The sequence below is a fragment of the Chiloscyllium plagiosum genome, unplaced genomic scaffold (genome assembly GCF_037043375.1).
Source record: "Chiloscyllium plagiosum isolate Xiang-an unplaced genomic scaffold, Cpla_swu_hap1 HiC_scaffold_4, whole genome shotgun sequence".
In the NCBI taxonomy this organism is placed as follows: Eukaryota; Metazoa; Chordata; class Chondrichthyes; order Orectolobiformes; family Hemiscylliidae; genus Chiloscyllium; species Chiloscyllium plagiosum.
Genome location: NW_028270142.1, coordinates 35,378,166 through 35,402,453, shown reverse-complemented (window position 1 = coordinate 35,402,453; position 24,288 = coordinate 35,378,166). Strand labels below are relative to the sequence as shown.

At 39.4% G+C, this 24,288-nt stretch overlaps 1 protein-coding gene across 1 annotated transcript in view; it reads left to right on the top strand.

Moving 5' to 3' along the window:
• LOC122549513 (serine/threonine-protein kinase DCLK3) overlaps positions 1 to 23,513 on the top strand; it is a 37,867-nt gene extending 14,354 nt beyond the window's left edge. Inside the window, exons 2-5 of the mRNA XM_087986135.1 lie at positions 11,724 to 13,525; positions 18,645 to 18,777; positions 22,119 to 22,286; positions 22,998 to 23,513. Of these exons, the coding sequence (XP_087842261.1) occupies positions 11,724 to 13,525; positions 18,645 to 18,777; positions 22,119 to 22,286; positions 22,998 to 23,215 (2,321 nt within the window). The 3' untranslated portion in view covers positions 23,216 to 23,513. The remainder of the gene's footprint in view (positions 1 to 11,723; positions 13,526 to 18,644; positions 18,778 to 22,118; positions 22,287 to 22,997) is intronic.
• Positions 23,514 to 24,288: the final 775 nt, after the last annotated feature.

Genomic DNA, 24,288 nt, shown 5'->3' with positions numbered 1-24,288 from the left:
TAATCAGAGAAAACGTCTGCTGCAGCATCTTTAACAAGAGTACGTGGCTGCAATCTTCTTACTATGTATGGAATATGCTGCAACATTAAAGCTTCCTCAACAACGACTTACAAACCAAAATTATCTCTATCATGTGTAAGGATAAACAAAAGGAATATTGTATCCCCAAGTTCCTTTCCAAGTCACACGTTTCAGGAACAGTCAGGGTGACTTTGTCCAGGGCGGCAATTTTTAACGAATTGTTTGAATTTTACAAGGAGGTGACTAGATGTGTAGGTGAGCGTTGTGCAACTTGTGTGCACTAATAATCTAGACATGAATATAGAAGATATGACCAGTAAGACTGCAGATGACATGAAAATATAGAAGATATGACCAGTAAGACTGCAGATGACGTGATAACACGGAGGAAAGCCTCAGAACAATACTGGCTAGTCTGATGGACCGAACAATGGCAAATGGAATTTAATTCTGAAACATGTGAAGTGATGCATTTTGGGAGGACTAACAAATCAACAGATTACATGTTGAACTGTAGCACTCTAGGAAATACAGAGGATCAGAGAGACCTTGGTATGCTTGTCCATTGATCTTCGAAGGCAGCAGGACAGTTAACAAGGTGGTTAAGAAATCATATGGGATACATGCCTTTTATTAATCAAGGCAATGTATACAAGAATAGGAAGGTTATGATGGAACTATATAGAACATTGGTTGGGCCACAGCAGGAGTAATGTGTGCTGTTCTGGTTGTCACATGATTGGAAGGCTGTGATTGTAGTCAAGATGGATACAGCGGAGATCCATTAGAATGTTGCCTAGGCTTGAGTGAATCAATGATAAAGACTCTATGGGCTGGAGATTTTTAAGCAACTAAGACTAAAGGGATCTGAAGGAGGTGTACAAAGTAAGGAAGGGCACAGCCAACTCCCTGCTCCACATGTTGGACGATGCTTTTATTTCTCATTCCTAATTGCATTTTTAGAAAAGTTGCTGTGTACACATCTTCATATAGAAGCACCCCTTTGTTTATCTGCACTATAATTGAGCCTATTACACTTCTGAAGCTGGATTGACACTTGAGTTTCAAGAGCCTGTCTCCTGCTCTGATTGAACAATTAACCTGATTTCATTCCAGTTAAATGAAATCTCTGTAAAATTTCTAGCCAGTAACTTTATAATCAATGTAGGTAGTTTTAGAACCTGGATATGTTTCCAATCCTTTGTTTCTGTATTTGTCAAATCGTCTATAATGTGGGGTTTGTGTTAGCCTTATACTCGTGTTTGCAACCATTGTTGCATGACTTTCTTCTCTTATTTCCTACAGACGTTACTTTGGTTCCTTGTTGTCTTTGAGCAATGAGGACAGTCAAACTAGAGCTTCAACTCCATTGTTGTATCTACCACAGAGTCTACTCCTGCCCACAGCAGTGTGGCCACTATCTTGGACACTGTAGCTACTTTTCTTTCTGAACGCTTATCTTTCATTGTTTGGATGTCTTCCAGTAGAAGATTTTAATTGTTTCTGCTCTCTTTGTTGTCTAATTGGCTTTTTACCAATAATCTTTTCTGTAAATATCTTTTCTGTAATAAAAATAGTCTGAACTGTAAATAAATTGTGTTGAGACCTTATGCATTGAATAGATCTCACCGTATTCTTTTGAAAATTGCAGTTTGCCAGTATACTGTTAAGCAGTGGCTGTAATTTGAGCCAGATTTGGATAAGACCAGCTGGGCAGAAAGGATTATGCAGCAGGTTTGGAAGAAGGAAGCGAGTGTTATAGGGAGCTGGTAAAACGAGCCTTTAGATAGTTAGTGCTTTCAGAATGATTGTTGCAAATTACGATTTAATGTGATTTAATTTTATCTCCACCTCTACTATTACTTGTGTAGTGTGGACAGGCCCTCTCATGAAGTTAGAATTCTTAGAGTTAGAATTTCTACAATGTGGAAACAGGTCCTTTGGTCCTCAGAGTCTCCCACACAGAACCCTACAGTTCCCCTGACTAATGTATCTGATGTACACATCCCAAGACACAGTTTAGCTAACCTGCACATCTTTGGGCTGTGGGAGGAAACCGGAACACCCGTAGGAAATCCACGCAGACACGGGGAGAATGTGCAGACTCCACACAGATAGTCGCCCGAGGCTGGAATTGAACTGGGAGGTAGCAGTGCTAACTGCTGAGCCACTGTGCTGCCTTCATTTCCATTATGCCCATTGAATCCTAGGATTGCATCATTAAAAAAACAACTTTTCTGAAATTTCCTGAATTTAGGAGACAGACAAATTTGGTTGACAACTGCCAAGATTTTAAAAAATTCATGCATTATAATTTCTGGGACTTACAATGGTTTACCATAACTCTAACTCTTATTATTTTAAAAAAAATAGCATTATGCAGTTTTTAACCAATGGAGGATTAAAAATAAACCACTAATTGCAACTCAATTGTCAGTTCAAAGATCATTTATTTCAGTATTGCTTGACCTGCACTGATCGAGACAGGTGCAAGAATGCCAAATTTCAAACAGAACAACAAATTATACTGCAAATCAATTCTGGTCTGGGTTAAGCCTTGTGGAACATGTTAAACTATTGTTCACTGTGTAATATTTGAAAAATAACAGATTGTTCAGTTCCCAACTTCAATGTTTTACAGTAAGACAGACATGCCATTCTGCTGCTGTTTAATTCAAAAAAGTACCCAGACATGTTGCTTTATCCTGTGTTTGAATATGTGTAGCTTCTGAGCCTGACTGAAAATCTTAAATTGATAGTGTAATTTTTAGCATACTTGGGATTATTCAGCAAGTGCTATCTGACCATATAATCACATTAAATTGTAGATATTTTATTAAGCACACTGTTGTTTGAAGGCAGAATTCTGTTTTCATAGAATCGCTACAGTGTGGAAACAGGTGCTTTGGCCCAACAAGTCCACACCGACCCCTCGAAGAGTAACCCACCCAGACCCATTCCCCTATCCTACATTTTAACACCTGACTAATGCATCTAGCCTACACATCCCTGCACACTATGGGCAATTTAGCACAGCCAATTCACCGAACCTGCAGGTCTTTGAATGTGGGAGGAAACCAGAGCACCATTTCCAACGGGGAGAATGTGTAGCTTCACACAGACATTCGCCCGAGGTTGGAATCAAACCCAGGTCCCTGGCGCTGTGAGGGAACAGTGCGAATCACTGAGCCACCATGCTGCCTGTGTGAAACAATGTGCTATTTAATTAGATTGATAGGACTTCTGTACCAGGCTTAGCAAAAGTAATGCCCTTTATCCCTCACCTTTTTTTTTGTGGCTGATAATGGACAGTATATTTCTTGCAACTGATATGTAATGTCCCAGTTGTAATGTCTGATATGATTCATTGGAATTCTTCTGATACTATTCAATTCATTTGTTTTAATGCATGTAGATTGATTTGTTTGTTTTCTAGAAGGAATTAGCTATAGAAATATGTAGGCTTAAGGGTTCAAAGGTTATGGGGAGAAAGCAGGAAGAGGGTACTGAGTTGGTTGATCAGTCATGATCATATTGAATGATGGAGCAGGCTTGAAGCGCTGAATGGCCAACTCCTCCAAATTTATGTGTTTCTATGATTTACAGAAGTTGACTATGAGAAAGCATATTTATTTTTATGCACATTTAGTGGCTAGGGCAGCCACTGTAGTTTTTTATTTTCCAGTAACTCATCAAAACATTTATTCCACAGCCTTTGAATATTCTTGAAGTTGACATGTGCATCTGTCCTTGCTCCTATACTCCAGCAAATCCTCTCTCTCCCCATCTAGCAATGAGATTAAGAGCATCAAAGTAATCCTTATGAAATGAAAATGTATCACTTGGTGCACTTTCTGCACAACATAAATTTGGAAGAACGCATGTCTTACAAATTCTGCTATCGTTGGATATCCATTGGAGATTAATTCAACATGACCTGGATAAAATTTTCATGTCTTGGGATTCCCTTTACATAATCAAATAAGATTGAATACTTTTCAGTAACACTTAAGTTAACCTGCTGATTGCAGATTTCAGGTCAGCAATAGATATTCTTTCAGGTTTCACATGACTGATGTCTGCTGGGGTTACATCTGAAACGTCGACCAGTACTGAAGAACTGAAATGCGACTTCTGCACCTCCTGATGCTACCTGCCTTGCTGTGTTCTCCCAGGCTCCTACCTGATCTCTGTTGTAAACAGTTCCTGTGACTATACAATCAGAACTTACATCTACAGCCTTGCACATAGTCGTAGGAGAATGTTCGCACCATCATCGAAATTGTGAAGGTGGAACAAATTAACAATTAGTTGAAATGGTTCCATTCCATCATTGCTTTGCCCAAAGATAGGTCCTTGCTACCAGATATAAGTTGATACTTTTTATTTATTTGTAGTGCACAATTTAGCAGGAAATAATTACAAAACTGGCAGGGGGTTTGGAAACTTGAAGAAACAGATTTTCCAATTCTCCCAATGGAAATATTGCTGAATTAATCTTTGTCTAATCATTGTTTAAGTAAGTTAAATAGTGCAAACAGTGACACATGCTCAAATAATCTCCACATTAACTTACAGTTTATGTTCCTCCAGAAGTCCATAGCCTTTATTCTTTGGTTTGGCTGCAATCTGGATCTCCAAACAATCACAGGAAAAAAACTGCATCCCTCCTGCCCCACTTCTGTCACCTTACCCCCCATTGTGTAGTATCTTTAGCTAAAAGCAGCAGCATGTAATAAAGAGCAACAGAAGTATTGCAAAGTGCTGACAAACATGATCTATCCACAAAATTACAACCACAAAATAGGAGTATGTGAGATAATGATCTCTTGTGAGTCTTCAATCAAATATAAGAAGAATTGAAATTCAAATATACTGTGAACACAAAGGAAATTTGATCCATCAAATTTCCAATCCTTTTGGTCGAGCTGATTGATCTTCCTTGGACATCACTGATCCTTAGTTATTCTCCCTTTTTTATATTTGACAGGCATGCAGAGGTCTGAAGCTTACATTTTGTACCGTTAAACATAATTGTGTGCATACTAATTTATACATAAGTATTGCAAGGGATCACGATGTCAGTTATATATTCACCTGACCATCCATATTTTCTCCAGGTCTGTAGTGGGGAAGTTCTTGGAGAAGGTACTAAGGGACAAGATATATACACATTTGGAAGAAAATGAACTAGTTAGTCACAGGCAGCATGGTTTTCTACAGGGAAGGTCATGTCTCACCAACCAATTTTTTGAAGAGCTGACAAAGATAATGCATGAGAGAAGGTCTGTGGATGTAGTTTGTATGGACTTTATTAAGACATTTGATGAAGTCCAAAATGGCAGCTTGGGATTCTGGGTGGGCTGATTAGTTGGATTCAAACTGGCTTGGTCATAGAAGATAGAGATGGAGAGCTGTAACTAGTGGTGTTCCACAGGGATCAGTCTTAGGTCCTCTGTTGTTTGTAGTTAATATAAATGATCTGGAGGAAAATGTGGTTGGTCTGATTAGTAAGTTTGCAGACTACATCAAGATTGTGGAGTTCCTGATAGGGCAGACGATTGAGAAAGGATACAACAGGATATAGACGGATTGGTGATTTGGGCAAAGGTATGGCAGGTGGAGTTTATTCCAGACAAATGTGAGGAGATGCATTTTAAAAGATCAAATTTAGTGTGAATTATACTGTAACTAGTAGATGCCTTAGGAACATTGATATATAGAGGGATCTGGGCATGCAGGTCCACAGTTCCCTATAAAAATGGTAACACAGGTGGCCAAGATGATTAAGAAGACATATGGTATGCTTACCTTCATCAGCCGGGGCTTGGAGTACAAGAGTTAGCAAACCATGTTACAACAATATAAAATCCTCATTAGGCTGCATTTGGAGTATTGTGCACAGTTTTAGTTGGCAAACTACCAGAAGGACATGGAAGCTTTGGAGAGAGTGCAGAAAAGGTTCATTAGAATGTTGCCTGGTCTCAAGGGCATTGGCTATGAGGAAAGGTTAAAAAGACCGTATTTTCATTGGAAATACAATGGCTCACAGGAGACTTGATAGAGGTCTACAAAATTATGGTTACATGAGTGGGGAGGAAGAAGAGAGATCTGGACCAAATAAAGGCAGAAGGTTTGATTTTTAGTTTAGTTTGGGCATGATGATTGGAATAGGGTTGTAAGGCCGAAGGGCTTCCTCCTATGCTGTACTTCTCTTCTGTTCATTCTATTTTCGTTCTGACATTATCCCACCTAGATCAATTTTATTAACTTGTAATGGATAACCAAGTGATGGTTGATCTAGAAGACGAAGGATATGAAGCACAGTCACCATGACATGTTACTGAGTTGGGAGGACAAGGATTCTTCAGGGAATAATCAGTAGTCATAGTGTCTCAAAGTCATCAGTCTAACGCATGCAGTTTTACTGACAGGTTTAATATCAACAACTGTCCAAGAAATAAACTATTGAGCATTTTCAAAGTCAAACTGTGTATTCTACAGGACTAAAAGAGGTGGCCATGTAATTAATGGATGTGTTGGCTGTCATCCTTTAAAGTTTTGTGAATTCTGTAACAGCCCTGGTCAACCAGAGATAGGAAAACGTAACCCAACTATTTGAAACAGGGAGTAATAAAGAAATTTGGGAATTACAGGCTGTAGTAAAGAAAATGCTTGAGTCACCTATAAAGGATATGCTGGTAGGCACTAATAAAATACCAGTGGGATTAGATAAAGTCAACATGGATTTATAAAAGGGAAAGGCAAATCTAATAGAGTTTTTTGAGATGTAACTAGTAAAATAGGGCCTGCATTTTTTTTAAGAGTCTCATGCAATGAGATGATCTCATTGAAACCTACAGAATATTTAAAGGGATAGAGTAGATGTGGATAAAATGTTTCTCCTGGTTGGAGAATTCTGTACCATTGGGGCACAATTAAAAATAAGGGTAATGCCATTTAGGACTACAATGATTTCTTTTCAATTCAGGTTTATGATCTTTGGAATTCTCAACCCAAGTACTGAAGAAGCTCAGTCTTTGTATTTTAAGTAGACATTAATATTTGATTACCAATGCTGTAATGGGTTATTAGGATAGTGTGGGTAATGGGCAATGAGTGTTCAGTCAGCCATGATCATATTAAGTAGTGGGGCAAACTCCATGGGCTAAATGGCCTACTGATAAGGGGGAACCAGTGGATGTGTTGTATTTGGACTTTCAGAAAGCTTTTGATAAAGTCCCACTAATGAGATTATTGTTCAAATTCGAGCACAAGTACCTGTTAGAGGGCCCCTTTAAAAAAGTGGTTTGGACTGATAAGCTCATAATCCTTCAGTGGATCTTCGAGTCACCAGCTAAACATTCTGAAGATCATAAGATATAGAGGAAGAATCAGGCCATTCAGCTCACAAAGTCTGCACAGTCACTTGATCCAGGTGGATGAACAAGGACCTGCAGGAACTGTGGGCAGTATCTTACATGATTATTGTTGGCAGAGTATATAGAAAATGCTAGTATTTTCTGTTCCACTTGTCTTCCTGGATCACACCTTGGGTGGCTTGGGTCCTATTAACTGAGCTCCTGTGGAGATCAAGCTAATGGAGAAAGCTCATGCCAAATATGTAGCTAAGGTTCCACGGATCTCAGGCTAAAAACAAGCACAGACTTAATATCTACCCCAATGTATGAACTAGCTATGCAGTGTCATACTTAATAGTTGCTATACGTGGCAAGTCAATTTCATGCATTTTACCTTCTACAGCAGCAGAATTATCAGTTTGGAAAGTCTATTCATTTTGTGTGTTTTTTTGGAAGAAATGTTGAGGAACAGTAAAAATGTAACCTATATAATTGGAGTATATTCAGTGGAAACAAGCAAAACACTGCTGGAAATGTGAAATTAAATCAGAAAATGCTGGAAAGTACTCAGTATGTCTGGCAGCATCTGTGGAAAGAACAGGTCTGAGTTAAATCAAGTAACAGATCTTACAGGTTTTACCTGTTTTTTTTTCTCTCTCCGCAGATGCTGGCAGACCTGCTGATTATTCTTAGCATCTTCTATTCTTCTTGTCATTGAAATAGAGATCCGACCTAAAAGAATAATGACGCTGGCTTCTTAGTTTCAGTGCTCTTTGATGTAATCAAAGAGAAGACTGCCTTTCATTTCCTTCTCTGATTGATATGGAGAACTCCTCCTTTCTCCAGTGGCAGAATATGTTATGCTTTTCAATAGTTATCATCGTTATAATTCATATTGTTTCAGCACGTAGGGTACTATTGAGTAAACTGATGATACTTTAACTTTTGTCTGTGCTCGCTCGATGTGGAGTGTGGGTATAACTTGGCCTAGAAATTGACACTTGGACATTCACGTCTGGTACACCATGCAATTAAATCGTGGCCGAATTGATCCTTTACCCAATACTTGAACACCTAAAAATCTACGTCTTGCAAATTCCTCCATAGCATTGGTGCTGATTCAGTTTACCTGTCCAATATGTGGACTGAAATCACGCCATGATTACTACATTCTCTTGCTTCATGCAACTTTAATTTTCTGACTTACACCATGCCCTACACTACCACTCCCAGCCCACTGGCAGGGCAGACTCAGCAGTAGTACCTTCACAGTAGTATACAGTTAAAAGAGATTTACCCTGGGAATCTTGAAAAATGACTCCGGACTCCACGGGTCTCATGACATTAGATCAAAATCGGCTGCTGATTACTACCTACCAACCAAACCTTCCATTCCCCCTACCTGAACCATCAATGGATGAATCGGTATTTTTCCATGTTGAACACTACTTGGAGGATGGCAAGGACACAGAGTGTACTCTGGGAGATTTCAATGTCCGTCAACAGAATTATACTCCAACGCAATCTATAACCTCATGGTCTGGTATAAACCCCACTCTATTATGACCATCAAGTGTGGTTCAATAAAGAGTGTGGGAGGGCATGCCAGAATCCGCACCAGCATAGCTTTAAAATAAGGTGTTAACCAGGAGAATCTACAATTTAGGATTACTTGTGTGCCAAACAGCATATGCAACAAGTGATCGACAAAGTTAAGTGATTCCAAAAGCAATATATCAGTTTAAAACTCTGCAGTCCTGCTACATCCAGCCATGAATGGTGGAGGACAAATGTACAACTCACTGTCGGAGGAGCCTCCACAAATACTCTCATTTTCAAATGATGGGAGGCCCCACCCAATTCAGAGCAACAAAAAAATAAGGCTGATACATGTGCAGTAATCTCCAGCCAGAAGTACTAAGTGGTTGATCTATCCTGGCTTCCTCTGGAAGTCTCAGCAACACAGATGCCAGATTTTGGTCAGTTGGATTCACTCCACATATCGAGAAATAGCTAAAGGCACTGGATACTGTAAAAGGAATGGGGCCTGACAACATTCTGAGAATTTGCCATACCCCACACCAAACTATTCCTGTACAGCTACAACACTGCATTTACTTAACAATGTGGAAGATTGCCGAAGTGGATGCTGTACTCCCAAAGCAGGACAAATCCAACCTAGCCAATTATTGGCCCATCAGTAGTAAAGTGATGGAAGGTGGCATCAAAGGTGCCTTCAAGCAGCACCTACTCAGCAGTAATCTGCTCTTGCCACCCTGTTTGGGTTGCCCAAGGACCATAGCTTCTCACCAAATTACAGCCTTGGTTGAAACATGAATAAAAGAGGTGAACTTCAGAGGGGAGGTGTGAACAACTGCCTTGGACATCAAGGCTGCATTTGACCTAATGTGCAATTAAGGAGCCCAAGCAAAACTGGAGCCAGTGGGAATCAATGAGATGTCTGTTGATATCTAGTACATAGGAAGACAGTTTTGATTGTCAGAGGGTGGTCATCTCAGTTCCAGCATATCTCTGTAGAAGTTCCTCAGGGTTGTGTCCTTGGCCCAACTATCTTCAACTGTTTCATTAATGGCCTTCCCTCCGTTATATGGTCAGAAGTGGGAATGTTCACTGTGCAATCATCAATGTTCAGCACTATTCATGACTCCTCATACTGAAGAATTCCAAATGCAACAAGACCAGGATAAAATTCAGGGTTAGACTGAGGAGCAGCATGTAATACTTACAGAAGTGCCAGACAATGACCATTTCCATCAACTGACTGTCTAACTATTGACCCTTGACCTTCAATAGCTTTGAAAATGTGTTGCTAGAAAAGTGCAGCAGGTCAGGCAGCATCCAAGGAGCAGGAGAATCGATGTTTCGGGCATGAGCCCTTCTTCAGAAATGAGGAAAGTGTGCCAAGCAATGGTAGAAACCAATGATGACTACCATCAAGAAGGACAAGGGCAGCAAATACATGGGAACCCCCACAACCTGCAAGATCCCCTCCAAGGCGCTGATTATCCTAACTTGGATTTCAAATGCATCACCATTTCTTCAGTGTCACTGGGCCAGAATCCTGGAATTCCCTCTCTAACAACATTTCAACATCAAAAAGACAGCAGGAATTCAAGGAACTAACACAGCACCACCATCTAACGGGCAACTATAGCTGGGCCAATATTTATAGCAGAAAATGTGTTGCTGGAAAAGCGCAGCAGGTCAGGCAGCATCCAAGGAACAGGAGAATCGAAGAAGGGCTTATGCCCGAAACGTCGATTCTCCTGCTCCTTGGATGCTGCCTGACCTGCTGCGCTTTTCCAGCCACACACTTTCAGCTCTGATCTCCAGCATCTGCAGCCCTCACTTTCTCCTCCAATATTTATAGCAGCCCAGGGAACCCAGACCCCATGAGTGAATAAGCAGAAGTCAATTCTGGTGTTTGATTGTAGTGAGATAATGCTATGCACAGAAATGCATGCATTTTAATAGACTCCTTAAAAACTTCCCACATGTTACACTCGTTCCCTTGCAGTCAGATGAAACAACTGCTGGTACACAGGAACCATTTTTATTGAAAGACCAGGTACTTAAGGCCTGCACCTCTGTTATTTTCATAAACGTTAGGACCTATGCAGTAAATTACTGGCCGCCTTCAGGATTTACACCTGCTTAATTCTGCTCTGTGTGACATGTTGAGTGTAGACTGATAGATCTCACTATTTATGCTACACTGTGCCAATTTCAGTGCTGCTTCCTTGGTAGCTATTGTTGTGAATATTTAATTCATGGTTTTTGGAGTTTTAGAATATCATTTTTAGCTTTAGGAATTAAAGTTTAAATTGTATAATATTGGGAAATACAATTAAATTGAGTTTGGATTCAATTGCAATTAAACCTTTGAGGCAATGTTGACTTTACAGGTTAATGGAAATAAAGGCAAGATCATAAAGTAGCAGTGGAGAAACTAATTGTTGCAAAATTTCTGACCAGTTTGAGAGGCTTAATCATAATTTAAGATTAAGAATTGCTTCTTAACACGTGATGTACAATGTGTCACAGTGAGTGTTGTCTCCAGACCCTCAGTGGTTCATTTATGAATTGCATTTGATGACAGATCAATGAGAACTCTTTTTTTCAAAAAACAACCAACATCTAAGCTCTCTCCTATTTAGATCCTTAGCATAGTGCAAAGGAATAATTCAGTCTTACATAAGTCACTTGCATATTGTGCACTCATGCTGGATAATGTTGATCATTGGAGCTTTTCTGGTTTTAATTTTTGAAAAAAGCTGGTGTAACTAGGAAGACTAAACTATTAAATCTTCTGTTTTGCAGAGAAACAAGCCTTGTTTGATGACCTAAGCAGTGAGCTTCAGGAAGATAACTTGCAGGCAATATATCCACCCATAGGACGGGGTACTTTTGGACAGTCATTGCCTGGTGCCACGAATCGCAATACACTCCTTCACAAAAGGGGCTGCTGTCATGCTATCCACTCTGACACCATTCCTGCAAAACCGAGGATCATGACAATAATAAAAGCAAGTGGGCAATCACATAAGAAGGTGACCATTCTTTTGAACAGATACTGCACGCAGACATTTGAGCAACTCATAAGTGATATCGCAGAAGCTATGAGACATCTCCATGGCAAAGGTGAATGTGTGAAGAAGCTGTACAATTTGAAAGGGAAAGAAGTGAGAAGTATTTCAGATTTTTACAGAGGAGATGATGTGTTTATTGCTGCTGGCAGAGAGCAGATAACTATGAGTGATATAAAGAAAGTATTAAGAGAACTCTATCCCAAGAATCCATATGCCTGGAGCTTGATCCAGCGACACTGGTGTCATTCTGAGAAACCTCCCTACAGACGCAGTGAGATGAGATTCAAAAATGCTGAAGTTGCTCAATCCGAAAAACAAATTGCCAAAAAGATGGAAGAAGTCCGAACCAGAGTGGGACAACAAGAAAGAGAGAGAGCTCGGAAATGGGAACAGGAGAGATGGGCAAGAGAGTACAGAGAGCTGGATGAGATAGCAAGACAGCAGAAGAATGATGGAAACTTTGACAGGGACAAAGAAGAAATGGATAAATACCAAATCAACAAAAAGGAGAAGAAGCATAAAAGCAAGGAGAAGAGTAGAGGAACAGAAAAGGATATAGAGACATATGAAAGAGGAGGTAAAAGAGTGGAAGAAATGAAGATATTGCAGGTGGGAAGAACTGAATGGGAAGAAGATGGAATTGAAGCCAATAGTAAACAAAAAATGTCTTATGAGTTTAAGGAAATGGAAAGGAGAGAGGTAGCAAGAAACAGGAATAAATGGAAAGAAGATAAATGTGACAATGAAGGAGAACAGCCAATGAAGAATATAAGGTGGGAACAGAAGAGCATTAAAGCAGAAGGAGAAACAGATAAATGGGATAAAGTGAAGCCTGAAAGACAACAAGGGCAAAAGGAGGATCACCAATGGAGAACGGAAGATAAATCGCATGCTCTAAGAGATGAAAACTGTAAAATGTCAAAGCAAGAAGATAGAAAAAAATGCTGTTGTGGTCAGGAAACTTCAAGGGATGAGGAAGAACAAACATGGAATGATGAAGAAGTGGAAAAAGCTCAAAACCAACCTGTAAAAACAATCAGAATGGAACAGCCCTTAATCAAAGACCATAGCATTCATTCTAGAGAAACACAATTACTGATGTCAAGACCACAGCAATCACAACCTCGAAGAGAAATTGAGCATTATTATGAAATTGGTAGAACTATTGGAGACGGTAACTTTGCTTTAGTAAAAGAATGTCGGCTTAGGAATACAGAATATGAATATGCAGTGAAAATCATTGACAAATCTAAGTTAAAAGGAAAAGAGGTCATGATTGAAAATGAAATTGCAATTGTAAGGAGCCTTTCTCACCCTCATATTGTGAGGTTCATTGAAGAGTTTGAGACAGAGGGTGAAATATACCTTATTATGGAATACATTCATGGAGGAGACCTATTTGATGCAATTACAGATAGTGTTAAGTTTACAGAAAGCAATGCTGCCCTTATGATGGACAACCTTTGTGATGCATTAGCATACATCCACAGAAAGAACATTGTGCATCGTGATTTGAAACCAGAAAATCTTCTTGTAAGTACTGACAAGTTGTTTTTACACTACAGAGTGTACCTATTCTTAATATTGCATTCTTCCTCATTTATCCATCACTCATGGATTCACAGTGTTAAATCCACTATTTGCTTCACCCCAATATTAATGGTTGTGTCCTAAGCAGTTTAATTCTTAGAATCTTTATCCACTTTACCTCTGTCCTCCTTGGGATTTCACTTAGAGGTTGGTTACTTGCCCTGATAACTTAGGTGACTTGGTTTATTTTATCTGAGAGTTCGTTGGGATGTTGAAGGAACTATATATGTCATACTTTATGCTTTAGAGAAAATCGTGCTTTTGCCCACATTGTATTTTGAATATCATTATAATATTAACAATAGCTATTTTTATTCTTTAAATATAATTCATTATGTTATCTAACTTCAACTTACCTTTTCTACTTATTGATTGTAGATATCTTGGAAATTTAGCAAAGAAGTCTAATGTCTATGCATGATTTAGAAAGCACCCACCTGGTCATGTAATAAACAAGGAGCAAAGTTATATGAGGTTTCATAATGTGTCAGAAAATTTTCAGATTCTGAATTAAAAAGCTCACCCTTTTGAAATTTTGGAGTAAATTTTGATGTTGAGCTTATGTCAGGAGTGTATATTGGAAGCTCAAACATAGATCCAATGTGTCCTCTGTATACATTCCTATCTATTGAAATTAATGCTTGATGAATATGAGGCTAAAGAATGGGGACCAGTAAGATTTACAATTTATTTCAAAAGTGATGAACACAATGCAAATATGTGAGCCATGAATTAGTAAATGCTTTGTAAAAGTTGTCCTTCTGGCTTGAATGAATCTTTGGTTTAGTATGTAATGTGAGTTAACAGTTTTATTCGATATGTTTGAAATGTTTCATTATTGATATAAAATTTACTTTTAAGATGCTATTACACGTAAAAGGCTTCTACTTTAATTCTTCTATTCATTGGACTGATGGTTGTTAGTGGAATATAGGTTTTCTCATTCATGAACTGTTAATGCACCTCCTTCTGCCCCAGAAACTGGATTAGCATTTTTTAAAATTCATTCATAGAATGTGGACGTCCCTAGCTGGCCAGTATTTTTAACTAGGAGAAAGTGAGGACTGCAGATGCTGGAGATTAGAGTCGAGAGTGTGGTGATGGAAATGCACAGCAGGTCAGCCAGCATCCGAGGAGCAGGACAGTCAACGTTTCGGGCATTCCTGATGAAGGGATTTTGCCTGAAATGTCAACTGGCCAGTATTTTTGCCTATCTCTAGTTGCCCTTAATCATTTTCTTTGAGTTTAGTTTCCAATCATGTACATTTTCTGAGGGCACTAAATGAGTGGTCATTGAATTCGTATCATTGTTGGAATTCTTAAGAGCCAAAGGAGAATAATTTTAAGTTTAAATGAAAGAAAAAGCTGTTGTTGAGCAACCAATCCAATATGCTTGAATTTACACAATTTCCATTTGTTAATATTTTAAAAGAATTCATTTTCCAGTAGGTGAGAGTCTGGTTTCTCCAATCCACAGAGGAAGCAGCAGGGGAACCTAGCTTTGATATTTGACATTCATTACTTTCAACACAAATATGACATTCTTTCTTAAACACAACTTGCACACAAAGATTCTTTGTGGATCACTAGAACAGATGAGTGGCTCTACCTTGACAAAGAACAATCTATGACAACTCTGATTAGAAACTTTGATACTAGGCTAGAATACAGTCGCCGTACTCATGGAAAACAGCTCTCCGAATGAAAGCAGTGTGCCATCTTAACCACTTGAAGGTCTCTGGCCCAGTAAAGCTCTCATGACCTGTCCATCTGTCAGTGGACCTGCTAAAAATAGATTTGCAGAAGAAAAGCTCCATAAAGACTACAGCAGTCATTTTGGATTCAATTTGTAGGTCTATAAAAAAAGTCAAAAGCTTCTCGGGTAATGATGATTGAAATTTTATTCTTGGCTGCATATTGAGGACCTTCCAATGAATCTGCTAATTGTTTATATAAGAAACATCAGTGGATAATATAAGATGGTTAGAAGAAAAGATAGAAAACCCTCAAGTTATGCGATTTATGGTCCTAAAAGATCAATCAGATCTTCACAGCACTATTAATTACTTGGACAGGATATTTGTTATGATTTGGAGTTGCCGGATATTTGTTAATTGCCTCTTCAAAATTCCTTTGAAGTCTGCAGCAGACCAGGGGATCAGTTGTCTATATTCAGGCCCTGTACTGGTGGAAAATTGGATAAAACTACAGATTAGTCAGCAGCTGTCACGAGGTGAGAACTCACATGCACAATCTTGATTCCATTGTTGGCTTTCCCACTTGGCTTGTGGTTTGGCAGATTTTCTCCAAAGAAAGGCAGCATAGGTTTCTCACTATCACAGACCCCTGACCGCTCAACAAGATTCCAATCTTAACGCCAAATGGCAAGTTGCCATGTGTGCATCCAGGGCAGAAACCACCTCCGGTCATTTGAGGAGACCCCAGAGGTGGTAGCTGAAATTCAAACAGCCTACAAGTTTGTATGAGAGGAAAGGATGTAACACTATGTGAGGCAATGAAGACCAATTACCTCCATCAACTTAGTTGGAGAGTTAAAAATCACACAACACCAGGTTATAGTCCAACGGGTTTAATTAGAAGCACACTAGCTTTTGGAGTGACGCTCCTTCATCAGGTGATAGTGGAGGGCTCGATTGTAACAGAATTTATAGCAAAAATTTACAGTGTGATGTAACTGAAATTATACATTGAAAATTTGATTGTCTGTTAAGCCTTTCATTTGTTAGAATACAGTGATAGTTTCACTTCTTTCATGTGTAAATCACAAAACCTTTATTTGAAAGTTGCATTCTCGGGTTAACTGTTAACAATGGTGATAGCTAGACAATATGTTGAAGGCTTAACTATTATGGGCGGCATGGTGGCACAGTGGTTAGCACTGCTGCCTCACAGCGCCAGAGACCCGGGTTCAATTCCCGCCTCTCCCTGTGTCTGCGTGGGTTTCCTCCGGGTGTTCCGGTTTCCTCCCACAATGCAAAGATGTGCAGGGTCAGGTGAATTGGCCATACTAAATTGCCCGTAGTGTTAGGTAAGGGGTAAATGTAGGGATATGGGTGGTTTTCGCTTCGGCGGGTCGGTGTGGACTTGTTGGGCCGAAGGGCCTGTTTCCACACTGTAATGTAATCTAATCATAACCTGGTGTTTTGTGATTTTTAACATTGTACACCCCAGTCCAACACCGGCATCTCCAAATCATGACTAGTTGGAGAGATAATGGAGTGAAATGTTTTTCGCTAGTCCAGTTTTAGATTTTATGTAATTGGAGTTCTTGTGTCAGTCACATGATTGCTTGCAGTTATGCCACTTAATTAAGCTATCGTAGGAGTATCTATCTAATACCTGTGTAATTCATTGACCATTATCTCATCTTGATTCTGTGATCTTGGTCACATTTCCTGAAGGTCATTTCTATAAAGCTCGGGAAATAGTGGTGGAGCAGTAATGTTGCTAGCCTATTATTGCAGAAGTACAGGCCAATGTTGTGGGGATGAAGGTTTAAATCCTATCACAGCACTTTGTGAAATTCCAATTCAGTTAATAAAATCTGGAAATGAAAGCTAGTTTCATGACTGGTGACGATGAAACTATGATCAATTGTCATTAAACCTTAAATGGTTCACTAGGGAAGGTGGCATCTCATCCTTATTCTGCTCTGGGTAATTCCAGACCCCCAGCAACATGACCGACTCTTGTGTATCCCTTGAAATTATATAGCAAAGCATTCAGTATAAGGGCTATTAGGGATGTGCAACAAATGCTGGTCCTGTCAGTGATGCTCACTTCCCTTGGAAAGGTACAATAAAAGTCCATCTTTCCCTATGGGAATGTTTCCAAATTGTGTTAGAAGTCATTCCATGACTAAAACTGATACACATACACTGGCTGAAAATAACTTCCCATATTTCAGCTAATATTTGGTGGCATGGCAGCTCAGTGGTGAGCACTGCTGCCTCGCAGCACCAGGGACCTGGGTTCAATTCCAGCCTTGGGCAACTGTCTGTGCGGAGTTTGCACGTTCTGTTCGTGTCTGAGTGGGTTTCCTTTGGGTTCTCTGGTTTTCTCCCATAATCCAAAGATGTGCAGGTTAGGTGAATTGGCCATGTTAAATTGCCCTTGGTGTTCAGGGATGTGTAGGTTAGGTGCATTAGTCATGGTTAAATGTAGAGTAATAGGTGGGGAATGGGTCTGGATGGGTTACTCTTTGGAGGATTAGTGTGGACTTGTTGGGCCAAATGGCCTGTTTTCACAGTGAATCTGCTTTGAAATGGCTGTGCCATAGCTGCATGTTTCTCTCCTTATTTCACTCTTGGAGTTTTAACTTGACAGCATTCCCCAAGGGTTGGTTGATGATAAAGTTTACATTCCCAGTGAGGCATTGACTTCCAGCAATTGGATGAAGTAAATAAATTCACTAGAGGAGCTGGCAAAAACATGATGGCCAAATGAAGCCCTTCATTATATCATGTATGTAATTATTTGTATTGTGATACGATTCTGAGAGGTCACAGCAGAAACAGTACATCTAGATTCCTGTTCCTGTTATGTAAAGTTTTGCTAGTCTGTAAAATTTAAATTCATCAGGTTACATTGAAATTTGTAGTGAATTGTGAAAAACATTGCTCAGAGACTAGTTTAGTGCATTGGACCTTTCACGTGTAGGCTGAAGTTCACATCCATCCAGCTTAGGCAGGTGTAATAAAAATCTTCACTTGTAGCTTTAAAAGCTGTATGTGAAGTGCGGTTAGATAGCCCCAAGCCCACTCCTAATGGGAATAGCCGCAACATAACAGTGCCCATAATGTTCCTACGAAAATCAATAATCCATCTTGTGTTGCCCAGGATAGCTGTGTCAGAAATCTCACTCAGACAACAGTTGTGACATGTTAATGCTATGTGGAGGGGTTTATACACTGTATCTAGGTACACTCCTTGATAAGCATCTACTTCCTAACACCAACAAACTTTGCATTGAACAATATGTTTTCTGTGGTCATGAACTATTTCATTCTAATTCTTCTAAGTGTTTGACTTCCAACTGTAGGTTCAACATAAAGCTGATGGAAGCCCAGTATTAAAACTAGCTGACTTTGGCCTCGCTTTGAAAGTGACCAGCCCCATATTTACTGTGTGTGGGACACCAACATATGTGGCTCCTGAAATCCTGTCTGAGAAAGGTATTAAAGACGATAGGAAAATATATCCTAATAGTAGGAATTAAATATTATAAACTTGTTTATTGGTGTTAGCCATTGGGTTTGTTGGTGTTAGCCATTGTTCCTATCATTGCACATGAGTGTTGCAAGACATTTATTTGCTGTGCAGCATATTTTGTTATTCCTTGATAATGCTTCTTCTGTTGTCTGCTTTGTATTTGCTTTTAGTCCTGCACCTAATGTACCGTTCTCCATTATCCGTCAATCTCTTTCATGCAACAAAAAGCTTTCATCGCTTTTTGAAGTACCATCATGTGCCACTTAAATGGAGACCTTGGGTGCTGAAGGCAGACTATACCTTTCAATAAATGTACAGGCTCTGGAATGACCAAAGGTTATTCGATTTACAAAACCAATTCTTTCAGCCCACTGTGTAAAATGGAGTTGAATGTGGATGTTTGACTTCCTATTTAATGATTTTTGGAGAGAATGTTTTATAACTAGTCATTGCTCAGATCTTCAGTACTGAAGCACTGCAAGAGCCATTGTGGCAAACTTCATCATGTAGACACTGGCCTGCTGCGGGTGGAGGGTTTTGTGAGAATACAGACACGGTTTGTGGACAAAGTGATTTTTTTTCTGTCAACTCATTTATACAAAAGTACTGATTCGTACTCCTGCAGACTTTTCTTCCTTGAAAGAATTTCATTAGGCTTAAATATGGATTGATTTTTGACCCTACCAAGCACATAAATAGTTATAATGTAATGGGTAACTTAGCCTTCAGTGACCCACTTAGGGTCACATAAATAGTTATAATGTAATGGGTAACTTAGCCTTCAGTGACCCACCTAGGGTCGCTGTTGCCAATTTTTATTAACTCTTCGGAAAAGGTAGGAAAGCTGCCAGCCAAAGTATGTCGAGCCTTTTTCTAAAATATGCAAATTGGAGCCCAATGATGTAGCAGTTTTAACTCTAATCTGAGTAGAGAATTGCAAGAATTTTGCTGCCAGATGCAGACTATTTAGAAGAATATTAGGTTCTGCCAGGACCAACTGGCTCCAGACTTCACTACAGCTTTTATTCACACATAGACAAAAATAAATTCAAAGAGGTAAGGGTGACTGGCTTTGACATCAAGGCAGAATTTGACCCTGTGGCATCAAGGTGTAACATTGAAATTAATGGGAGTCATGAAGACAACTCAACACTGGCTAGCGGCCTACAAAGCACAAAAGATGATGGTGTGGTTTTTGGAGGTCAATGATCTCTGCTCCATCGTGTTGCTCAGGATTTCCTTAGGGTATTCATCTGGACCCAAAAATTTTCAACTGAACTTCCCTCATCATAAGAACAGAAGTAGGAATGTTTATTACTGGATGTTCTGCCCCATTGCCCATAAATAATAGATCTGCCTGCGGTCATATGTAACAAGATCAGGATCATATTTAGGTTTGAGTAACATTCACTCCATACAAGTGCCAGAGAATAATTCAACAAAAGAGGATCTAACTATTGCCCAATGACATGCAATGGAATTACTATCTCTAAGTCCCCCATAATCAAATCTTCAAGGTCATAACTGACCACAAATTTAACTGCACCAGCATTATAAATATGGTGGCTACAAAACCAAGTCAGAAGCTTAAAATTCTATAACGCCCCATCCTAACTCCCCAATAAATGCCCATCACATACAACAGAAAAACTATTGCCATAACATAACTATTTAAGCATCATAGACTAGATACTGTGTTCCCCCTGTTATTGGTTACTTGTAATGGACTTCATTAAAATGCACAGTTGTATTTAGTGCACTCTGTTGCATTATTCTTGACATTTCAGTTCAAATCACAAGTTTCCCAAATGCTAACAATTTGTTTTGCTACTGACATGAGAAGAAATGTGTTTGACCCCAGTTTAGGAGAATCAACAACCGAAAATTGGGTAATTTATTTCTTTGTGACAGAGTAGATTTTCATGTTATTATATTCCCACTGACTGGTGTCACTTAGCATCAACTATAAAGAGAATAAATTGGGGGTCAGCAAGCTTAAGATGTTTCTATACTGAAGCTGTTGGAGAAAATACTTGCAAATGAAAAATACCTCTCCAGAACCTGCATCCAGACTGGGAATCTTATGTTGCACCATGTAGTAATTTTCTAGATTTTAACACATCAGGAGTGCTCCTTGGTAATGTTGAACTTCCAATATCTCACCAATTCTCCTGCCATCCCCTGAAATGATTCAGAATTATGTAGAAGTTCCCATACAAAACTGCAATGACCAGCCAGTGCAAATTGGTGTTAATTCCCTAGACAAGTGGTATTCCATTATTCACATGTGTGTCCTAGTCACATTTCCCTGAATTTCCCTTCCCACATTGACTGTACCCTGATTTAACTTGCTTCAGCATATGCAGTGCTTATGTGTAGGAATGTAGGAACAGGAGTTGGCCATCCAACCCCATCCTGCTGAATTAAATTCAATTAGACCATAGCTGAGTCCCTCAACTTCATTTGATCAGTATCCCTTGATGCCTATAATCTATAGTCTTGAAAGTTTCAATTGATCCAGCAGCCGCAGTATTTTGGGAGAGAATTCTAGGCTTCCAGTACACACAGTGTGCAATAGTCCTTTCTGATTCCACTGCCAAATTGCTTAATTTCAGCTCTAATTTTATACTATGTTTTTCTGGATTCCTTCAGCAGAGGGAATATTTTTTATGCATCAAGAGTATCAAACCTCTCTACTTTTAAAGATCTCAATTAGAATTACCCTCAACATTTTAAATTTCAGGGAAACCAGTCAACTTTATGCAAACTAGCTGTATGATTTAACACTTTAAATGCTGTTCTGGTGAATCTATGCTGTACCTCCTCTAAAGTCAGACTAGGCTGTCTGAGGTGCTGTGCACAGACCAAACACATTACTGCAGCCGAGATGTGACTAAGGCTCTGTACAATGGAAGTGTTCCTACTTCCACTTCGTAATTTATTATTTTTGATTAATAGCATTTTATACTGTGCATTAATGTTTAGTGAAATGTTGACCCTTCAACAAAATAGGCATTTAACCATTTATTTACCCCTGTGCTACATACAGCTTTATTCAGGCTATAATTTTATGTTACTAATGTCATTTTGGGGCAGTAAGTTAAATTTGCCTTCTTCATATTTAATTACTTAGTCTCTACTATTCCAATGTATAAAAGAGTAACTCTTCCACTCAACCTACTCCTCCTTTTGTAACACTAAGTTCAATAGAACACTGTATTGACCTTCAACTACAGTTAGTATCTGTGTACCTACTGAAGCAAGTCCATACTGTCTTTAACATTTGGTTACATTCTTTTCATAGGCTATGGGTTTGAAGTGGATATGTGGGCCACTGGTGTAATCCTGTATATCCTGCTGTGTGGCTTTCCTCCATTTCGTAGTCTGGAGCGAGACCAAGAGGAGTTATTTGAAATGATCCAACTTGGAGAATATGAATTCCTCTCTCCGTATTGGGACAGTATTTCTGATGGTGAGATTCATTTTATGCTGTGACTAGTCAGTTAAATTAGATAGGTAGTGAATTTGGGGGATTTTATGGGGCATACAAGAAGGGGAAATGTGACATTGAGATAACTTAATGAGATGGGAACTGGAATTTTGCTTTCTGACAGCTGGTTCACATTTAGAGATTAACTGCAGTGGTATGTTTATGATGGGTTGAGCCTCTCGCTTTCCTGTGCTGGTTTCTTTCTTTTAATACATTTGCAATGAAGACTCATTAAATCTTTATGTAATTATGCCCTACTTTCCTGATCAAGTCAATCGTGCACAAGAATCTAATGGCACCTAGTACATGTTCATCTCAAGGTGTCATCCACCAGTTGGCTTTCTGCAAATATGTTAGCAGTTTTCCTTGTGTAACTCTATGGCATAAGGGAAGGGAACAGGAAATTGGCAGCTTGCATGGAGATCCAGAACCAGCAGAGTTCAGTCAATGGTGGAGGACTGCAGAGGTCCTGACACATGCACAGTTGACATAATTGCCTGGGGTGTTTAAATTTTCAGTGGGGTGATTTGCATTATTATCATGCAGTCCAGGTAGGCGTCTGTCCACTTCAGGATCCTGCAACTGGAAAAGTTACTTTCCAAAACTGTCTCCTTGTTACTTTTGTCTCTGTGCCAGTGCTTCAGTCATCAGTGGCATGATTTAGATGATTGTTTCGTGCTCTGCTTTGATCAGGTGCTAAGGATCTTGTGAGCAAGCTGCTGGTGGTGAATCCCAGAAATCGATACACTGCACAGCAGGTCCTCAAGCATGCTTGGATCTGGTCAGCAGCCAAGCGGAACACCCACAATTTACAGCGGGAAGTAAGTATGAACATCGGGCAACATTTCAGGCGCTGTCGTCGACAGGAGATTCTGAACTCTGCAACACAGAGGCCCAGTCTGAGATGCTGACTCTGAAATGTCCCAGCTTCGAGCAAAAACAAAATAAGTCTACTGGCAGCTGATTTTCCAACATGAATGAATAAATGTATTCGGAGTAGTGGTATGGTGGCACAGAGGTTAGCACTGCTGCCTCACAGCGCCAGAGACCCAGGTTCAATTCCTGTCTCAAGTCAACTGTCTGTGTGGAGTTTGCACATTCTCCCATGTCTGCGTGGGTTTCCTCCGGGTACTCCGGTTTATTCTCACAGTCCAAAAATGTGCAGCTTAGGTGAATTGGCCATGCTAAATTGCCTGTACTGTTAGGTGAAGAGGGGAATGGGTCTGGGTGGGTTGCTCTTTGGAGGGTTGGTGTGCACTTGTTGGGCCAAAGGGTCTGTTTCCACACTGTAAGTAATCTAATAAATAAATTATACATTAAAAAAAATGAAAACTATTTTTTGTTAGGATTGTTACAATGCTGAAATTTTAGATTTTATTTGTAACTAACATTGCTAATAGCAAATGGAAGGAAGATCTCAAGGCTGTTCCCTGGACATTTTCAGTCAATCTGAGACAGACATGAGGTGAAACAGGTCTCTCCCCTCATTTCCAAATGTGTAGCATTGATGACGTAAAACAGCTATGACCACCTGTGGGATTTTAACAATATTGAAACTAGGAAAATGCAGTTATCTGTTATTTCAGGGACAGGTTGAACCGAAGGGTCTGTTTCCATGCTGTACATCTCTATGACTCTATATAGAAATGATGGATAAAAGCTGACTGGCTATTCCATCAAATCTAACCACATGACTGTCAATGCTCCTGATCCACAAATACCTGTATCATGCATCAGGAAAATTAGTACACTTTTTTAAAAATCCCTTCTCCAATTCAGGCTGAAAATAAATCATTGCAAGAATTCTGCTGTATATGGAAAAAAATTCCAGAACATTACATGAAACATATAGCCAGTTGTGCACACACACAAAAATACAAACCAATCAGCCACCTTTTTTTAATCAGTGATATTAGTCTTAGTCAGGAATTCACCCAGTTGACAACTGAAATTGAGGACTGCTTGGTAGTATTCAGAGTACTGG